This window comes from Xenopus tropicalis, chromosome 4 (genome assembly GCF_000004195.4).
Source record: "Xenopus tropicalis strain Nigerian chromosome 4, UCB_Xtro_10.0, whole genome shotgun sequence".
In the NCBI taxonomy this organism is placed as follows: Eukaryota; Metazoa; Chordata; class Amphibia; order Anura; family Pipidae; genus Xenopus; species Xenopus tropicalis.
In genome coordinates, this window is record NC_030680.2 from 103,059,209 (window position 1) to 103,077,280 (window position 18,072).

Genomic DNA, 18,072 nt, shown 5'->3' on the forward strand with positions numbered 1-18,072 from the left:
CTAAACCTCGCTCCCTAGATGCTTATAGACTACAACTCCCAGCATGCCTTCACCCAAATTGAAGATGGCTGGGAGCTGTAGTCCAGGAACATCTGGGTACCCAGGGTTATGAGGCGTACCCGGGCTCACCCGGGCTCTGGGGCGTAGCTTGGTGATATAATATGACACCTTTACTTTTCCCAGGAAGCTAAATTCGAGAATCCATTACGTTTCCAATCACGGTCCACATTTAACTAGAAACTTGGAAAAACTCTACAAAGCAGCCAGCTTGGCCAGACAATCACAGCTTTAGAAAAGTTACTTCCGCTTCTGCGCAGTGAGAGCATTTGCAGCAGCCTGGGCGGCCCGAAGGAAGGTGTTGCGCCGCCCGCCTGTCAACTAACGGGGGCAGCGGCTCCTTAGCAAGAGATGGAGTCTGATTCAGGGTCGAAGCAAGTATCGGGGTCTCCCGGGTGCCTGACTTCGGGGCACAGCTCCCTTCTGAGCCCGATGCCCCTGTCTCCGGACGCGCTGCAGTTTGATGAAGATGATGATCTGGAGGTGTTCAGTAAGGTATGGGGAAAACGGGGTCGGAGTGTCAAAACTTCTCTCGCTGGCGACTTATACAAAGTCTAGCCGTCTGTATCGTTCCAGCTGTTGAAGTAATACAACTCCCAGCGTCCCAAGTCTTGTTAAGTTAGCGCGGGGTTTGTGGGAATTGTAGTTCTAGAGCAAAAAAGTGCAACTTATACCAAGTTTCCTATGTCCCACAGACTCTTTCAATGAGCTGCTGTTATAAGTGTTTCTCGCATTGCGAATAACAGCGATAGGAAAGGGCAGGGAATCCATGCATTCCTCTGTAGGCTCAGCGCCAGTCTCTGCACTGGAATCTCCCATTCAGCAAGTTGCCTTTGCAACGGGGCGACTCCATTGTCTCAGTATGTGCAGCCTGCGGGTATTTATGGATCTGCTTTTGTGCTTGCGGCCCGGGGATTAGAGGGGAGAGGTGCGACTGTTTTACTATGGCCTTTATAATCAACAAAAACACTAGTATTGCCTTTCTCAGCAGAAAAGGGTCCTCCCTTCTCCTAGTCAGGCTTCTTGCTGATGTGATTGCTCAATTGGCATCGTCACTGGTAACAGGACAGGTTGGATGGACATATCTTTTTATTATAATTATTATATATTATTATTGCTACATTTAGAACTGGCATCAGGCCTTGTTCTAGTGCCACTTTTAACCTACTTTTCCAAGCCCTTATTAGAGTAGCTATACTGTTATGCAAGACTAAAGCTGGCCATACACGTGGCGATCGGTCGCACGAAACATCGTCAGGGCTGAAACAGCAGATAAGGAGGTAGAAACAATAGGATTTCTACCTCCTTCTGCCGATTCAGCCCTGACGGCAGATTTTGGTCAGGCGCCTTCTATGGCGCCCGATCAAAATTTTCTAACCTGGCCGATCGGCAAGTTGTCCGATATCAGCAGCTTCCTGCGATATCGGTCGACTCGCCGACATGCCATACACGCACCGAATATCGTACGAAACTAGGTTTCGTACGATAGTATCGGTGCGTGTATGGCCAGCTTAACTCAGCCCAGCAACTACCCTGCTTGCATTTATCTGTGTATCTAAAGAGGATCTCTGCAGAATACAGTGAAATCGAATCACTTAGATCTCAGTAATAAAGCTTGTTTGTAAATGGATCTTGCTGAGTGCTGACCCCAGCAGAAACAACTGTTATCATCCTAATGGAGATCAGTGATTTCAGAACCTAAGTTCCCATACACGCCCATATATGTGACCTTTGTGACTGCTACAAAGCCTGAAAGGAGCAGGCAGAACAGTGGCAACAGTATTGCAAAGTTTAATGTTTGTTTTTTCTTTTATACATATAATGTATTGGACAATAAATAACATGCACTATGTATAAAAGGGAAACTAAACCTCTCAGCCTTTACTTCTAGGTGTTAACTCACCCCAACTACATTGTACATTGCTGCCACTAAATAAAACAGCTTCTCACTTGTTAATCTGCCCTGGAAGAAAATAGTTCTTTGTGTACACATGATTACTAAAGGGACCAAAACATTAGATTATATTTAGCTTCTATTGGTGAATACATGGTTACAGCAACAATAGAGCTATGGACCCCAGGGAATGTAAGGTGACTGGGTATGAGCAGGCTTGAAGGGTTCAATAACACACTGCACATGTAGCGATGCAAAGAGACATTTAAATAAACTTTACTTTGCCTGGATTGCCTAGGCAAAGTAATCTGAGCTTAGAACAACTGAGCATGCCCACAAGCCAGAAGCCTAAGCCTAAATTCCTGAGGGAGGGGGCAGAGTGAGTTACAGGAGGAGAAGGAAATCTAAGTGATTAAGGGGATGCTGCAGCCTTACTATTAACCTCTGGACAGCCAGAGTGGGAGGTATTGAAAGATTTCAAAGAGGCTGTTCACTGATTACATATTTGTGTGTGGGGTTTACATGTCCTTTAAAGTACAAGGAAAGGCTAAATGTCAGACATCCTCAGTGAATTAAACCATTACTTTTTTTTTATTCTCCATGCCGGTGCGCCCATGACCAAGATTTTCAAGCCAGCTTAACATATTTGGCTGAGTCTCAAGCAAGTGTAATTGAGGAGGTATTCTTGTTAGTTCCGTGAGCTGCCGACATATATATATATATATATATATATATATATATTATATATATATATATATATATATATATATATAATATATATAGGAAACACGTAGTCAACACTCACGAAAAACGAAGTCAAAGGTTGCCTGGTTGCAGTTCTAGAATTCCATCATGTAGAGATTTTTCAAAGAGCAAGGAGCCACTTCACAAAGGTCTTAAGTAACAAATAAAATATTCTATTGTAACAAAAATAGAAACTGACGTTTCGGCTGTTACACCAGCCTTGAGAAACAATATATATATTGATATAAGTCTGTAACAGGGCTACTTTGTTACTAGACACAGATCATTAAGTACTGTACTTTGGACTGAAATCCTCAAACTTCAGAGTTACAAAGTTTACTTTCTGCTGATATGACAGGAAAGGAAATTAGTCTGTCTATTTTATAGAATGCCATTTGAGCTTCTGAGTTTCAAGAAGCATTGCCAAGTGCCATTACAAGTTATTGTAAGCATATAATTATTGGTTTTGTGGTTAGAGCGCTTATGCTTTTAGCTTTAGCTCTTTAACATTGCTGTGTGCTAAATAAAAACATTCCTCTGGTACAGATCTTATTTTTATTCTGTAGCCCTAGGGGTGTGTTTACTAAGAATGGAGATAAATATCACCGGTGATGCCTTTTGTTGTTGCCTTTTGTTGCCAGTGCAGTTGCCCCATAACAGCTAGTCAGATGTACCAAATCATTGCAGCCTCATCAAAACTATTTTGCTAATGTACAATTGTACATTGTATAACAGCAATGTGGGTAGGATATATAGCAGGGGTGGGCAAACTACGGCCCGCGGGCCACATCTGGCCCCTTGGCCTTTTTAATTCCGGCCCGCCGATGACGGCAAGTCTCATCACGCGAGACTTGGTGTCATTGGCGTGCCGGAATTAAAGAGACGAAGGGGGCGTAACGCTGGCCTGGCCTTGCCCGCCCTGGCCCGGTCCGGCCCGGGGGTGAGTAAATGTGGCCCGTGAGCCAAAAAGTTTGCCCACCCCTGATATATAGGTTAGTGCTATCAATTTCTTTAGCTAGTCGGTGTGCTTTCAAACAGGTGACTGGCAAGTGGTTGATGTGGGTTACTAGACCCTTTATCGTCTATATTTCAAAAAACATCAGGATAGGGTTAAGGTTTTAGTTGCATGTCAATGCATTTGAAGATAGCAGAATATGAAAACATTGTGTGATTTGAGTGTATTTTCTCTTTAAAGAATTTACTTTAGCAATGGTTCTAAAATAAGGTAACTGTGAAGAAATTAACACTTGCCAAATGTTTTAATTTTATAGAATGCCATTTGAGCTTCTGAGTTTCAAGAAGCATTGCCAAGTGCCATTACAAGTTATTGTAAGCATATAATTATTGGTTTTGTGGTTAGAGCGCTTATGCTTTTAGCTTTAGCTCTTTAACATTGCTGTGTGCTAAATAAAAACATTCCTCTGGTACAGATCTTATTTTTATTCTGTAGCCCTAGGGGTGTGTTTACTAAGAATGGAGATAAATATCACCGGTGATGCCTTTTGTTGTTGCCTTTTGTTGCCAGTGCAGTTGCCCCATAACAGCTAGTCAGATGTACCAAATCATTGCAGCCTCATCAAAACTATTTTGCTAATGTACAATTGTACATTGTATAACAGCAATGTGGGTAGGATATATAGCAGGGGTGGGCAAACTACGGCCCGCGGGCCACATCTGGCCCCTTGGCCTTTTTAATTCCGGCCCGCCGATGACGGCAAGTCTCATCACGCGAGACTTGGTGTCATTGGCGTGCCGGAATTAAAGAGACGAAGGGGGCGTAACGCTGGCCTGGCCTTGCCCGCCCTGGCCCGGTCCGGCCCGGGGGTGAGTAAATGTGGCCCGTGAGCCAAAAAGTTTGCCCACCCCTGATATATAGGTTAGTGCTATCAATTTCTTTAGCTAGTCGGTGTGCTTTCAAACAGGTGACTGGCAAGTGGTTGATGTGGGTTACTAGACCCTTTATCGTCTATATTTCAAAAAACATCAGGATAGGGTTAAGGTTTTAGTTGCATGTCAATGCATTTGAAGATAGCAGAATATGAAAACATTGTGTGATTTGAGTGTATTTTCTCTTTAAAGAATTTACTTTAGCAATGGTTCTAAAATAAGGTAACTGTGAAGAAATTAACACTTGCCAAATGTTTAATTTGCTGCAGATGGCATTACTGTTTGGAGAGATTTGCAGTAAATACCAATTACAAAGCAGTTTGTTATGCTAAGAAGAGCTACTATAATGCAGAAGAAGAATATGTGCATAAACTACTAGGGGAATGCAATTAAAAAAATATTATATAGAATATGCTATTCTTTTGTCAACTTGTATTACTTTTCAAATTATCATTGCACATTCTACATTAAAAAAAGAGTATTTTTTGCTGCTTATATAACTAAAAGAAGTTCTAAACAGACCAAGATATATTTGGTAAGAAGCTTAATTACATACACTGTGCAAACTTTAGAATGTTCAATCTGTTATCCACTAACAGATAAGGAACTCTGGATTTGTGTTTAGTGCAAATAAAGAATTGTTTGCATTGAACTAGGGAAGCACAGATTCCATAACTTATGGATTCGGCCCAATACTATATTCTTCACAGAAGATTTGGCCACACACCAAACTGAATCCAAACCTTAATTTCCATGTAATTTGTTCAGCCAGACCAAAACCAAGGATCCACCGAATGCAGAATTCAATTGGGATTCAGCCAAATTCAAATTGAATTCTGCATTTGGTACATCCCTGCATAGAACAGTGCTGTCTAACTTGTGGTGTGTAGTGGGCCAGTTAGTTGACAAATGGTCCAGAGTATCAGATTATATAAAAAACGGATGATGTGCAGCTTATAGTCAGGCAGGGAGCCATCAAACATATCTTAGAGGGCCACATCTGTCCTGTTTGGTTGAGGGTAGGGTTTTGGATGTGGGTATAGATGCAGGTCTTATCTATATTTCTTATATTATCTGTATTTTACTCCTTTTAACATTATTTCTACCACTGCCCACTTCTGATGATATCACTTATGGTTTGCAGCTGCACTTCCTGTTTAATGGTGGTCAGCTGATTGTGGATAAGGCAGTTGCGGGTTAGGTCTGGTGGCCAGTCCAAGCAGGTTAAAATGCAGCTTCTGGTCGCTGGCCGGGCGTGTGGGTCAGATTCTCATTTCAAAAATTTGTTCTGCGCAGAACTCTTCCTCCAGTTGGAAAGTCTTGACATAGAGCATATTTTTTTGTCAACAGCAGAGGCGGGCTGGGCGCCCTAGGCAACCGGGAGCATATGGTGACAAGCTGCTCTAGGGCCAAGAGAGTCCCGACTAGGGGTAGGCAGAAAAGATACCCCTCGCCATTGTGCCCTAGACCTTTTTTACCTACCCCTAGTAGATGTAATTTTTTTTCATGGGTTGCATGTATGTAGCATCTTGGGCCTGGAGGAACACTGTTTCGTTTCACTGTGTACTGTACTGTATATGGTTGAAATGACAATAAAAACCGACTTGACTTGACTTCCAGCCCCGTTTGACAGATTTTATTATAGTCCCCCATGCATATTTAACCTATATTCTTGTTTTAAGTTTGTCCATTAAAGATCCTAGGATTACTCAAATATACAGTCCCAAAATTAATTCTCTGTTTTGAAGCTTCAGGGAACATTTTATACAAACTGGGTATACTTCCCCTTTGTCAATGAGTTTACAGTAGTCTTAAAGATTTGTACTGAACAAGTTAAAGGAGAAGGAAAAACATTTTGGCATTTTACTGCCAATAGATTTGCCACATTAGTGCCACCTAAGATGCTATATTTATTCTGCAGAAAGCTTTACCATACCTGAGTAAAGAGCCCTAGAAGCTCCGACCATTTGTTTAAGACCACAGCTGCCAATTTAGCTTGGTCTCAGTAGCTACCCTGCTGTAGCTCTAAGCCGTTGGTTGCTCAGATCACATATTCTGATGGGAGGGGAAGTGAATTCTTATGAATTCTTATGGGAGGGGGAGCGAAAAAGGGAGAGGAGAGAGCTGCGCAGGCTCATGCACCAAACCTAAAGGAGCCCATAAGTAGAGGAAGTCTGATACCGAAGTACATGTTTACAAAAAAGAAGACAAGAAATCCTGTGGTTTTTTTAATAGAGATCTCAGTGCAGTTTTTCTGTGAGTGCTGATGGCTGTATTTACATAGATCTTTCTGATAAAGCTTACTTAGGTTTTACCTTTACTTCTCCATTAAGAATTTGACTTTACATCCTCTATAGATGGTGCAGCACCAAATCTATCACATTGCGGTCCCATTGATCTTCTTACTATAGACTGTGCCAGACACCCTATGGACTGGAACTTAGGTTTCATTTGGACATTAAAGTCCTGAGGGAGGCAGGGGATTATATGTAACATATCCACATTTATAATTATCTTTCTAAATATCAGTAATATATTGTATTTAGGTTTAATGCTGTTTTGTATTTTGCATCTTTGTTATTTCTGTAGATGTGTGTCAATAGCTTTTGTTAATAAATGTAAATTTTTGATTGAACTATCTCTTTTAATAAAAAAAATATCCAATAACATATCTGTGTGTGGCAAAAGTAAGTGAATCCGTAGGATTATCATATAATTTGAAGGTGAAATCAGAGTCTGGTGTTTTCATTCAGTAGGATGACAATCGGTTGTAAGTGAGAGACCCTGTTTTATATAAAGAACGGGGATCCATTAAAGTCTGATCACACATACAACACATTTGTGAATGTGCATCATGGCTCGAACAAAGAAGGTGTCTGAGGACCTCAGAAAAAGAGTTGTTGATGCCCATAAAGCTTGAAAAGGTTACACGACTATAAAGAGTTTGGACTCGCCAATCGCACATATGTCCACCAGCAGGAGAGCACTGAACAGCAATGGTGTATAAGGCAGAGTAGCAAGCAAAAACACTGCTCCCCAAAAAATATGGCCATCTACAGTTTGCTAAAGATCATGTGGACAAACCAGAAGGATACTGAAAGAATGTTTTGTGGACGGACGAAGCCAAAATATTCTATGAGAAGAATTTGGAGAAAGGAAACACTGCATTCCAGCATAAGAACCTTACCCATCTGTGAAACATGGTGGTGGGTGGGGGTTTTGGTTCAGGTCTGTTTTACTGCATCTGGGCATAGACAGCTTGCCATCATTGTTTAAAACAATGAATTCCAAACTATACCAAAGATTTCTAAAGAAAGATGTCAAAACATCTGTCTGTGAATTGAATTTCAAGAGACAGTGGTCATGCAACAAGACAAGGATCCTAAACACACACGTCGTTCTACCAAAGAATAAAGTTAAAGGGGACCTGTCATCCTAAGACATAACTCCAAATTATTTCCTAGATTGTTAATTAAGCAAAATAAACTTTACTTACGCTATATAAATAATATAAATCTTGTTTCCTTCTGTCTTGGAATTACTCAATCAAAATAAGCAGGGAGGCACCATTTTGTGGACACTGTTATGAAGGCAAACTTTGTATCACCCCAAAATCTTGCGTATGTGCCAGAATGGGGGACCAGATGCCCATGCCCTTGCACTGGCTACACAATCAGATAATGAGTAGGGAGGGGGAAAGTGAGATGTGCAGTGACATCTAGGTAGTGCTGAACGGAAAGCTAAAGTTATTGTCTGCCCCACCTCTATGCCTAAGGCATAGAGGTGGGGCAAGCAATATATAATTGACAGCTGGGATTTTTATTATGGGTTTGGATGTGTTAATATAAAAATGAATTTGGGTTTCATGTTTAATTTTAAAAGGACTTTTTTATTATACAGCTTTTTATGTCTGGGAGACAGGTCCACTTTAATGTTCTGGAATGACCAAGTCAAAGTCATGACTTTAATCCAATTGAAATGTTATGGAAAGACCTAAAGCGATCAGATTATGTGAGGAAACCCATCAACAGCTGAAGCTGTTTTGTATAGAGGAATGGGCTAAAATTCGATGTGCAGGACTGATCAACCGTTACAGCAAACATTGCAGTTTACTGCTGCAACTAGGGGGTCACACCAAATTCTGAGAGCACAATTCACATACTTTTGCCTGCAGATATGTTATTGGCTATTTTTTTTTCAATAAATACATGACCAAATACAAAAAAACGTGAATTTATGTTAGGAATTAGCGATTTTTATACCATGATAAATTGAATTTGAGTGTTCTTCAGTGAAAGGCAATCCTAACAATACAGTAGCTTTTATGAAAAAGGCTATGTTTTATGTAATACAACAGGTAGTTATGAAATAAAACAAGAACTTTTTGCATTAGGACTTGTAATTGGAACTATAAGCTTCATGGGGAAAGAGACTGATGTGATTGATGAGCTATTTCTGTAACCTGCTATGTAAATGTGTTTTAGGTATAGGAGTTATTAGGAAATTCGTTATCCAGGAAGCTACAAATTACTGAAGGTCATCTATCATAGAATCCATTTTAATCAAATAATTTGACATTTTTAAAAATATTCCCTTATAAAACAGTACATTGTACTTTATCCCAACTAATATATAATTAATCTGTATTGGAGGCAAAACAATCCTGTTTGGTTTATTTAATGTCTATATGATTTTTAGCAGATTTAAGGTATGAAAATCCAACTTAAGATCCCTTATCCAGAAAACCCCAGGCCCCAAGCATTTTGGATAACAGGTCTTATACCGGTACTAATATTTTATTATTTTTCAAAGCAGTTTTAAAGAGTTTATATTCATCTTTCACATATGTACTGTTTGTCCCTGCCCAAGTGGAATTTACAGTCTAAGGACCTTTTCTCAATTTTACACACGCTATGATCAGTTTTAATTAGAAACCATTTTACCTGCCTGTATGTATGTGTGGGAGGAAATAGCAGGTTATTTTACCTTAGTATATTTTAGTGTTTTTAAAGGAAATTTGTAATAGAAACAAATGCGTTGGACCCTAACCCTTTGCAGGAAGTGGGGTGAGTAATTGAAAATGTTTTGTAAAACCCTTCCTATAGTGGTAACTTATTAACCTCTTTTACATTGATTGCTTGTTTTTTTGTGAAAAATAAGGAATGCTTTGAATAAGTACAGGTTGCTGGGCTGCAGTGTGTTAACTGACTGCATTTAAATGAAAGGCAATTAATGAAGCCCTTCTTGTGGGATATCTAAAAGCATCAGTGGCCCTCATTTTATGATCTATTAACCTTTTTGAATAAAAACTGTGTATCATGTATCTTTTGATTTATAAATACTTGTTTATAATAATACAACAGGACTTGAATAAAGTTTAGCCTTGTTAAAAGAAAGAAATGTGCCTGTGTGTTCTCTCTAACCTAGGTATTGCTTACTGTACTTTGAGCAAAACACGCTGCGCAGGCGATTTTGGCAAATCGCGCAGCGTGTGCCATCCCACCGGCGACTTACATTTTCGCCGGTGGGATGGCAATCCGGGGAGATTAGTCACCCCCGAACAAGGAGATTTGTTGCGGGCTAATCTCCCCATGTGCCAGAGCCCTAATAGTAGGCTGGAAAGCAAGCAAGTTGCAGGTAAAACTCTGTCCCTTTGTTAAATGTATATTGAAGCAGTAGAATTCTTAATGAATCGGATAAAAGTGAGTGTAGGACTGGCCAGACTGGGGATGACTTTGACGTAGTTGACTAGCTTGAAGTATATTGCAATATATGGCCTAACAATCCCTGTTTTGCTCAAAGCGGAGGGCATACCTTTGGGAGCTTAATGCACAGAATGTCTTAAAGGACAAGGAAAGGCTAAGTCACTTTGGGGTGCCAAAATGTTAGGCACCCCCAAGTGCCTTTAATCGCTTACCTTGTACCCCGGGCTGGTGCCCCTGTTAGGAGAAAAAAACAGTACCAGCCCGGGGTAGCGATAAACGTTTTGAGCACTAACGGTGCTCTTCCTCAGGGACAAACCACTAAAATATGTGTGTGTGTATGTTATATATATATATATATATGTATATATAATATAATATAATGGGTGAGTGCAGAGGACCTCTTGCTGCTTTCTATATGAATTTTGTGCTCACAGCCTCATTGCATCCCCACCAAATGGTTTAAAATGTAGTAGCAAGCACAACTTTCCCTTGTTTGCTATAGTTTTGTACAGGAGCAGTAGCCAGTAGCTCTATGTTTGTAGCTCCCACCATTCCCAGCTCTATATTCACATTTGCACGTTTTGCAAGGAAAAGCCAGCAGGTGGTGGTGTTGCACAAAGATTGTTTTTTTCCTGTCAAGCTTTTCCTCCATACCTAAAATAAATACTTGTGATGTGAAAGGGTTTGTACATGTGTGTGCCTGTCAAATTGCATTGCAGCTGCATTGGAGTAGGGATAGATGTGAATGGCTGAAAAGTTGCCGTCCCTGTATGTAACCAAAGGATAAACTCTTTGATTTGATTACCAATAATTCTTCTATGGAAAGGTCTTGCCATCTCATAATTATCCCCTTTTAATAAGGATACTTTGTATGTTACAGAAGTGCTCCAATAATACCACCGTTTTATTTTTGGTGATATTTGACGTCAAGTATATATTTTATATTTTTGGCTAATCCTTGTCAGATACAAGTTCCTAATCTTCTTCTTGTGCGATAAGCCTGTAGAACTTGGTTTTATTTGCTCTGAATAAGCAAATCATTATTTTACACTATGCTACCAAGAGGCAAGCGCTGTCAGTCTTAATGGACCATTCAGATAAAAGCTAAATTATTCTTGCCACGTGCCTTGAAAGACAATGTGGTAGGTTCCTGCTGAGTAACTGGCAGCACATCAAGTCTTTTAAAGAAAAATGGCTTTTATTTTATCCAGCAGCAGTGTATAAAAAAAATAAAGGCAGTTTTCTTACAGTAAAAAGTTCAAAAGGGGAATTATGGATTTCATCAGGAAAATTAAAAAAAAATAAAAAATACAGTGGGGTTTCACATACCTTGTTAGGTCACAGTGTGTACACAGGCAGCGGTTTCTGTATGTTCAGTTTACAGCTCCCTTTCTGTCACTTTGTGAACCACATCAGCTATAGATTTTAAAGCCTCCTGATTAGTGAGGTGAAGCTAATAAGGCCTGGCTGGTCAGATGGCTTTTTTGATTGTGAATTGATACTAGATTTGACATAAGGGTAAGATTGCATGGGTGAATAAGTGCAGGCTTACAATACACCCTATGCTTAAAAATCTCTTCTTGTTTTGCTTGTACCTGGAAGCATTGAATCTGCCAATATCCACCAACAAATGCCAAGTGCATTTATAAATGTGTGTATATTCTTTATTGCCCACCTAATGCTAGTTTTATACCATAATACGTTAGTTTGCGGACATGGGCTACTTGTGCCTTCACCCAGGGGGATTCAGTGCTTCCGGGAGCAGGCACTATGAGAAAAACTTTTTAGCGTACTACGTATTGTCTTACCCATGTGACCTTACCCTTAATGATGATGATGATGATGATGATGATGACCTGCTGTGCTTTTTTTCAGAATGGCAATGATACTCACAGCACCAGCTAGTATTTTCCCAGGCAGTAATTTCACAAATCTACATATATACTATACACACAGTTTGGTTAAATCTTAACTTTATTTCGACATTAACTTTTTTAAATCACTACCCTGCTTTCCCTTACTTCAGTCCTGATGACCACATGCTACATTTTTTATATTCCAGTCTTAAGGGGGCAATTACAAAGGCAAAATTTTTTCAGGTCAGGCTTTTAGTCACCGAAACCCCAAATTTGTCAAGGAAAAAAACCAATTTGGTCGTGATTTATTATGTGACAAAACTGCAAAGATCATGTAGAAGTCAACAGCAGATGTCTCTTTTATAGTTGGATGATCTTTCTTTTGCGTTTTTTGAGGTTTTCGGGTGTTTTTGACACTCTGCGACGACTTGAAAAAGTAGTAAATCCCCCCCCCCCCTCCCCTTAGTGTTACCCTTGAAGCATCTCTGCACTCTCTCATTCCTGTTTTACGTTTGTGCTTAAAACTCCCAGTCATGTCTATGTCAGTGACACCGTCTTCTACTCTCTCGTATTCTCTGTATTGTACTTTAATTCGGTGCATGAAACTTTATTCTTGGGATTTTTCAGCAAGTTATACAATGACTCATTTGTCAGTGATTGATAGGCCCATTCTGTCATGCCACTGTAATGCGGTGACAGCTAGGATTCTCAGTGAAGCTTTAATTAGAAGGTCCTATACATTCAACTTGAGAAGTGTTGGATTGAGGTTTCATTGCTGTTACTATAGAAACTCCACTTAGTATTTTTGATCATTTTACGAAAGTGGAAAGACCATTTTCTAAGAATATGCAGAAAAATTAAAACCTGTAATTAGCACCAGTAATTTTTTTAGTCACTTATTATTAACTTTGGATACATGTTGTGTGAGTGCTGCTGCTACGTTCTAGCAAACACAGTAAACAACAAATACTTTTAATTTCATCTCTGTGTTTTCTGTGTCGGCTTTCCTAATGGGATACTATCATTGTATATTGAGAGTCTATGTTCTTAAACCAATTTACTTTTTGCACAACCTTTATGTTGTGTTTTGTTTGGAAAATGGAAAGCGGGAAAAAAGGAAAGGCTGAGCGTAGAGTGGCAACATTTTTTGACCATTCCCATTTTTGCAACCAGACCCCGTAAATACCACACCCATTTGACTAAAGTTGGCAGGTTATTTAAAGTTTGAACACATTTCTGGGAGTTCTGGGATCGTTTTATGTGTATTACAGAGACCTGTTTAGCTTATTAGTTACAATTGTATCGGGTATAGCTTGTTAACTTTCTGGGTTCTCTGCCTAAGGCTAATGCTACACGTAGTGTATGACACATGTGGCGAGAAACGCTTGCTGAAAATACACTCTATATGCTTCTACCTGTGCCTGCACCCGAACAAATTGAATACGCGGGGGTATATAAATATGCACCATACGCTTTGTGTGGCATTAGCCAAAAGCCCACTTATTTAATTAAGTCTCAGAAACAATATATCTAAGTGCAGGTATAGCTTGCTAAGATTTCTGGGCTCTCTGCCAAAAGCTACTTTTTAATTAATTTGTATCTTTTTTAGCAGTTCAGTGCAGGAGATCAAAGGGAAATGAGGGACTTTTTAGTAAGAATTTGGAACTGTGGAGTTGCCGCCAAACAAACTGCAAATTTTGCCACCAGACTTTAGTTGGAAAAAAAAAAGTTTTATTATCCCTAGACTTAGAGGCAGAACTATGAAACGTACCTGTCTGTGGTAAGTTCTTTCAGTTACTTAAAAATTAGTTTTCATGGGGGAAATAAACAGATGTCCTTCATCAGGAAGAGTAATACAAGTGCAGAAAATAAGTTCAGGAAATCATAGTTGCAGTTGAAAGGCATCTGCGCTAGCGATGTGCAGGTCAACTAAAAGTCGATCCGCACCGACCCCCTATCTTTGATGTCACCAAAGGGGCGGGCGTGTGTCTATAAATTGAACAAGCCAGATGCCGGCAGTCTAAGGTTACAACCCACAAGTGGTGTGCAGAAGTCGGCCTAAACCCACTCACGGGTTTCAGACCGACCCGCACATCGCTAATCTATAAATGAACTGACAATAAAATGAATAATATAAATGAACTGTAAACAACTCCCGGGTTTTTGGGAAAGCACAGAAATATGTTTTTGTTGTTGAAACTGTTTTGTTTTCAAACATATAGGGGGCCATTTACTAAGGCTCGGAAGTCAAAGAAAAAAAAGTTGCTACTTTTTCTAAAACGTGTCGAGATCACATTCTTGAGATCAAGTCAAAGGCAGATGTCCCTTCCCTGAAGAATCCTTCTTTGCGTCAAAAGGTTTTCAGATTTTTTTATGCTGGTTTTTTTGCACGACAAAAAATTTAAGATAGGAAAAGAATTGAGGAGAAAGCAGGATGTAGAGAAGAAGAGAAAACTTGGAGAAATAGTGTGAAAGATTTAAATAACAACTGATAAAGCAAGTATGAGGCAAATTCATTGTGTGCGACCATGTTCCTTATTATTTCCCTTCATGGAACATTCATTTTGCTCCACTTTTTTAATTCTTTTCCTCCACTTTTTTAATTCTTTTCCTCGACTGAAGGGTATTAGATGATGACATTTCTCAGGGTAGACAGCTAGACTGTGATCTTAAAGAATCCTAGAATGTTTTGTTGCAGTTGCTGAGTTGCCATACATGCCTATATTTTTGGCCAGTAACATCAAAACCTGGGTTAAAGCCAATGAATGAGAACATATAGATTAAAATTGTTTCAGCTCTGTTCTGTCTACATTTAGCAATGCTGCTCCTGAATATTTTCTGGGTAGCAAAATTACAGAACCCTGCAATGATGCCCTGGCCACCTCCCCCAGATTCTGGCTTTTAGGCGCTCTGCATCCTGACTATGTACATATGCTGGATGTCAGCCCTAGCCTGCTGGACCACCTTCTATTTGGAATCTTTGGCTTCCTTGTCTTTATGTCGGAGCGTGTTAGAAAAAAAGCTCTAAAAAAAGATATTAAACTGTGAAGAGCTTTGCAAACGAAACACATGCTGCAGGTATGACAGCTTGCCATGTCTTTGTGCAGCTTTATTTGTAGAAATGAGAAAGTTTTTCCATTGCTGTGCATATGATACAGAAAGGAAATGTGCCTAATGATTTATCCATCCGAGAATTCTTCAGCCATATGGAGAGGGAAGGCTTGCAGCAACTTTAAACAAACTCCTCATTAAAGTGCTAATTAAAGCAGTAGTTTATACAGCCACAAAATATCTTAGTGACCTAGAATTTTTCTAATTTTGATTTTAATTACTTTTGAATAGTCTTGAACTAGTGATATATTTTTAAGAATGGCAGTTTAAATGTGCAGCCGCAAACATTGTTGACTGAAACTGAGGAGTTTACAGTCGTCTGTGCACTTTTTGCCTGCCAGTATTCCTTCTCTACCTGACTTTTTATAAATGCCCCACCTGTTCAGTAGAAGAAGGCTAGACACCAGCATACAGTATTTAAAGGAAAAGTTTAGTGTAAAAATGAAATTAAAATGGGTAAAATGGATAGACTGTGCAAAATATTTGTAATATAGTTAGGCAAAAATGTAATCTATAAAGGCTGAAGTGAGCAGATGTCTAACATAATAGCAGAACTCTACTCCCTGCTTTCAGCTCTCTAACCTCTTAGTTAGTCAGTGACTTTAGGGGGAGCCACATGGGACAGTTAGTTTATGAGCACGCAGGTCAGATTCAGATGCAAACAAATTGAACAGTTATGCCCCCCCCTCAAGTCACTAATTGGCTACTGTTTAGAGAGCAGTAAAGAAGGAAGTAGTGTTCTGGCCATTATGATAGACATCTGCTCACTCCAGCCTTTATAGATTACATTTTTCCTAACTATATTGAAAACATTTTTTAATTTTGCGCCTTTTCATTATTCTACTGAACTGTTCCTTTAAGACACCAGGTCTGCTTTTATGGCTGAGTATGTGCCCTTTCTTGCTAGTAGGTCAGGAGCAAGCTACTTCAGAAAGCCAAAGCGACTCGTATTTCCTCACCAGTGATTTACATTTTTACCAGTGGGAAGAAAACTTGGTAGGTTTTGTGACCCACAGTATTGCAGAATATCATACCCCCCAATTGTCCCACTTTCCGTGAAATGAATGTCTGGCATTTCTGTAATAGATTACAGAAATGCGGGACATTCATTGAACTATCCGGGACAGCAGGATGCACTGGCTGAAGCCGGGCGCTGCGGCTCCTTGTGCGGCGGCAACGACAGGCTCTTTTATAAGGTTGCGCCCTGTGGGGCACTGCGCATTGGGGGTACTGTCTGTGGGGGCACTGTGTATGGGGGGTACTTTCTATGGGGGCTACTGTCATTGGGGGCACTTTTTATGGGGGGTACTGTCTACGGGGGCACTTCCTATGGGGGGCACTGTGTATGGGGGTACTGTCTATTGGGCCATTGGGGGCACTGTGTATGGGGGGGACAAAACTGGTACATAGTTATAACTCACTTATAACTGACTGCCTTCTCTCTATATTTGTATTTTATATGTAGGAGTTGCTATATTGTTTTCCTTAGGTAGCACAGTATGAGGGTATAGCACATTTTGCTTCTGATCCCACCATTTCAACTATATAAAAGGAGTATTTTTGGGGGGTAAAAAAATGGGGTGTGGCAATTGGGGCGTGGCCACAAAAGTGGACTTGGTCAGAAATTCTTTTTGTGCCATTGCCCTGAAAAAATGCAAGATATTGGCTAAATACTAATGCAAATCCTGAATTCAGTGCATATTTTTGTATAGCAAAAATATGCGTTTTTGCCACTGGGTACATGTCTTGCCATGTTTCAGATGTAAACCATTGCCAGCACTTTTACAGCTTTTGGTGTTTTAATATGGCACACACTTGTTGCATAAACGTAAGCTGTGTGATATTAATGATCAAGCACAAGTCAGGCAATTTCAATAAAGTCTATGAGGGCAGCTGTGTTCAGTTCCTGAAAGCTCCATGTGTAGTTATGCATGTTAGCGTGCTACACCAGAGAGAATGCATCTTAGCGTGCTACACCAGAGAGAATGCATGTTCGCGTGCTACACCAGAGAGAATGCATGTTCGCGTGCTACACCAGAGAGAATGCATGTTCGCGTGCTACACCAGAGAGAATGCATGTTAGCATGCTACACCAGAGAGAATGCATGTTAGCATGCTACACCAGAGAGAATGCATGTTCGCGTGCTACACCAGGGAGAATGCATGTTAGCGTGCTACACCAGAGTATGCATGTTATTTCTTTTCTCAGTATTGGCCCTAAATTTTTTCTTTTTTTTTTACTCTTTACATTTTTAGGATGCAGCACTTACTGATGGTAATTCATTTAGTCCTTTAATGCTAGCATCTCCATCATCCATGATAAATCAATACAAATTTGAAGATGAACCTGATGTCAAGGATATTTTCATTACTGTTGATGAGCCAGAAAGCCATGTAAATGCAATTGAAACATTTATTACGTACAGAATTGCTACAAAGGTGAGTATTTTTGACCTTGACTTTCAAGTTCACAGTCATGCATCTGCTGTTGCTAACCTTCATCTTCTCATGAACTGGAGACTATCCCTTGCCCAATTTTGCTTTTTAAACAAACTCCTGAATACAGATAGAGGAAGTTGTAATAGTAAAACTATCAATAAAAAATGACAATGTTAAAGATTTCTTTAAAGTAGGCAGAATATATTTTCTTCAAAATTCCAGATTATTGTGTTTATGTTGAACAAAGCAGAATATTGATTTGAACTGGTGTTTAAGTGCATCAGTCAGTGAATCAATCATATCTACAGATTAAGCATACTTATGTTATTCATCCTGTGCACAAATCACACTATTTTTATTTTTTGTTCTACTTGCAGTA

At 39.8% G+C, this 18,072-nt stretch overlaps 1 protein-coding gene across 1 annotated transcript in view; it reads left to right on the forward strand.

Annotated features, from left to right (window-relative positions):
- The first annotated feature begins 361 nt into the window (after nt 1-361).
- snx7 (sorting nexin 7) overlaps nt 362-18,072 on the forward strand; it is a 29,425-nt gene continuing 11,714 nt past the window's right edge. The window contains 2 exon segments of the mRNA NM_001017205.2: nt 362-552; nt 17,511-17,693. Coding sequence (NP_001017205.1) covers nt 409-552; nt 17,511-17,693 — 327 coding nt within the window. The 5' untranslated portion in view covers nt 362-408.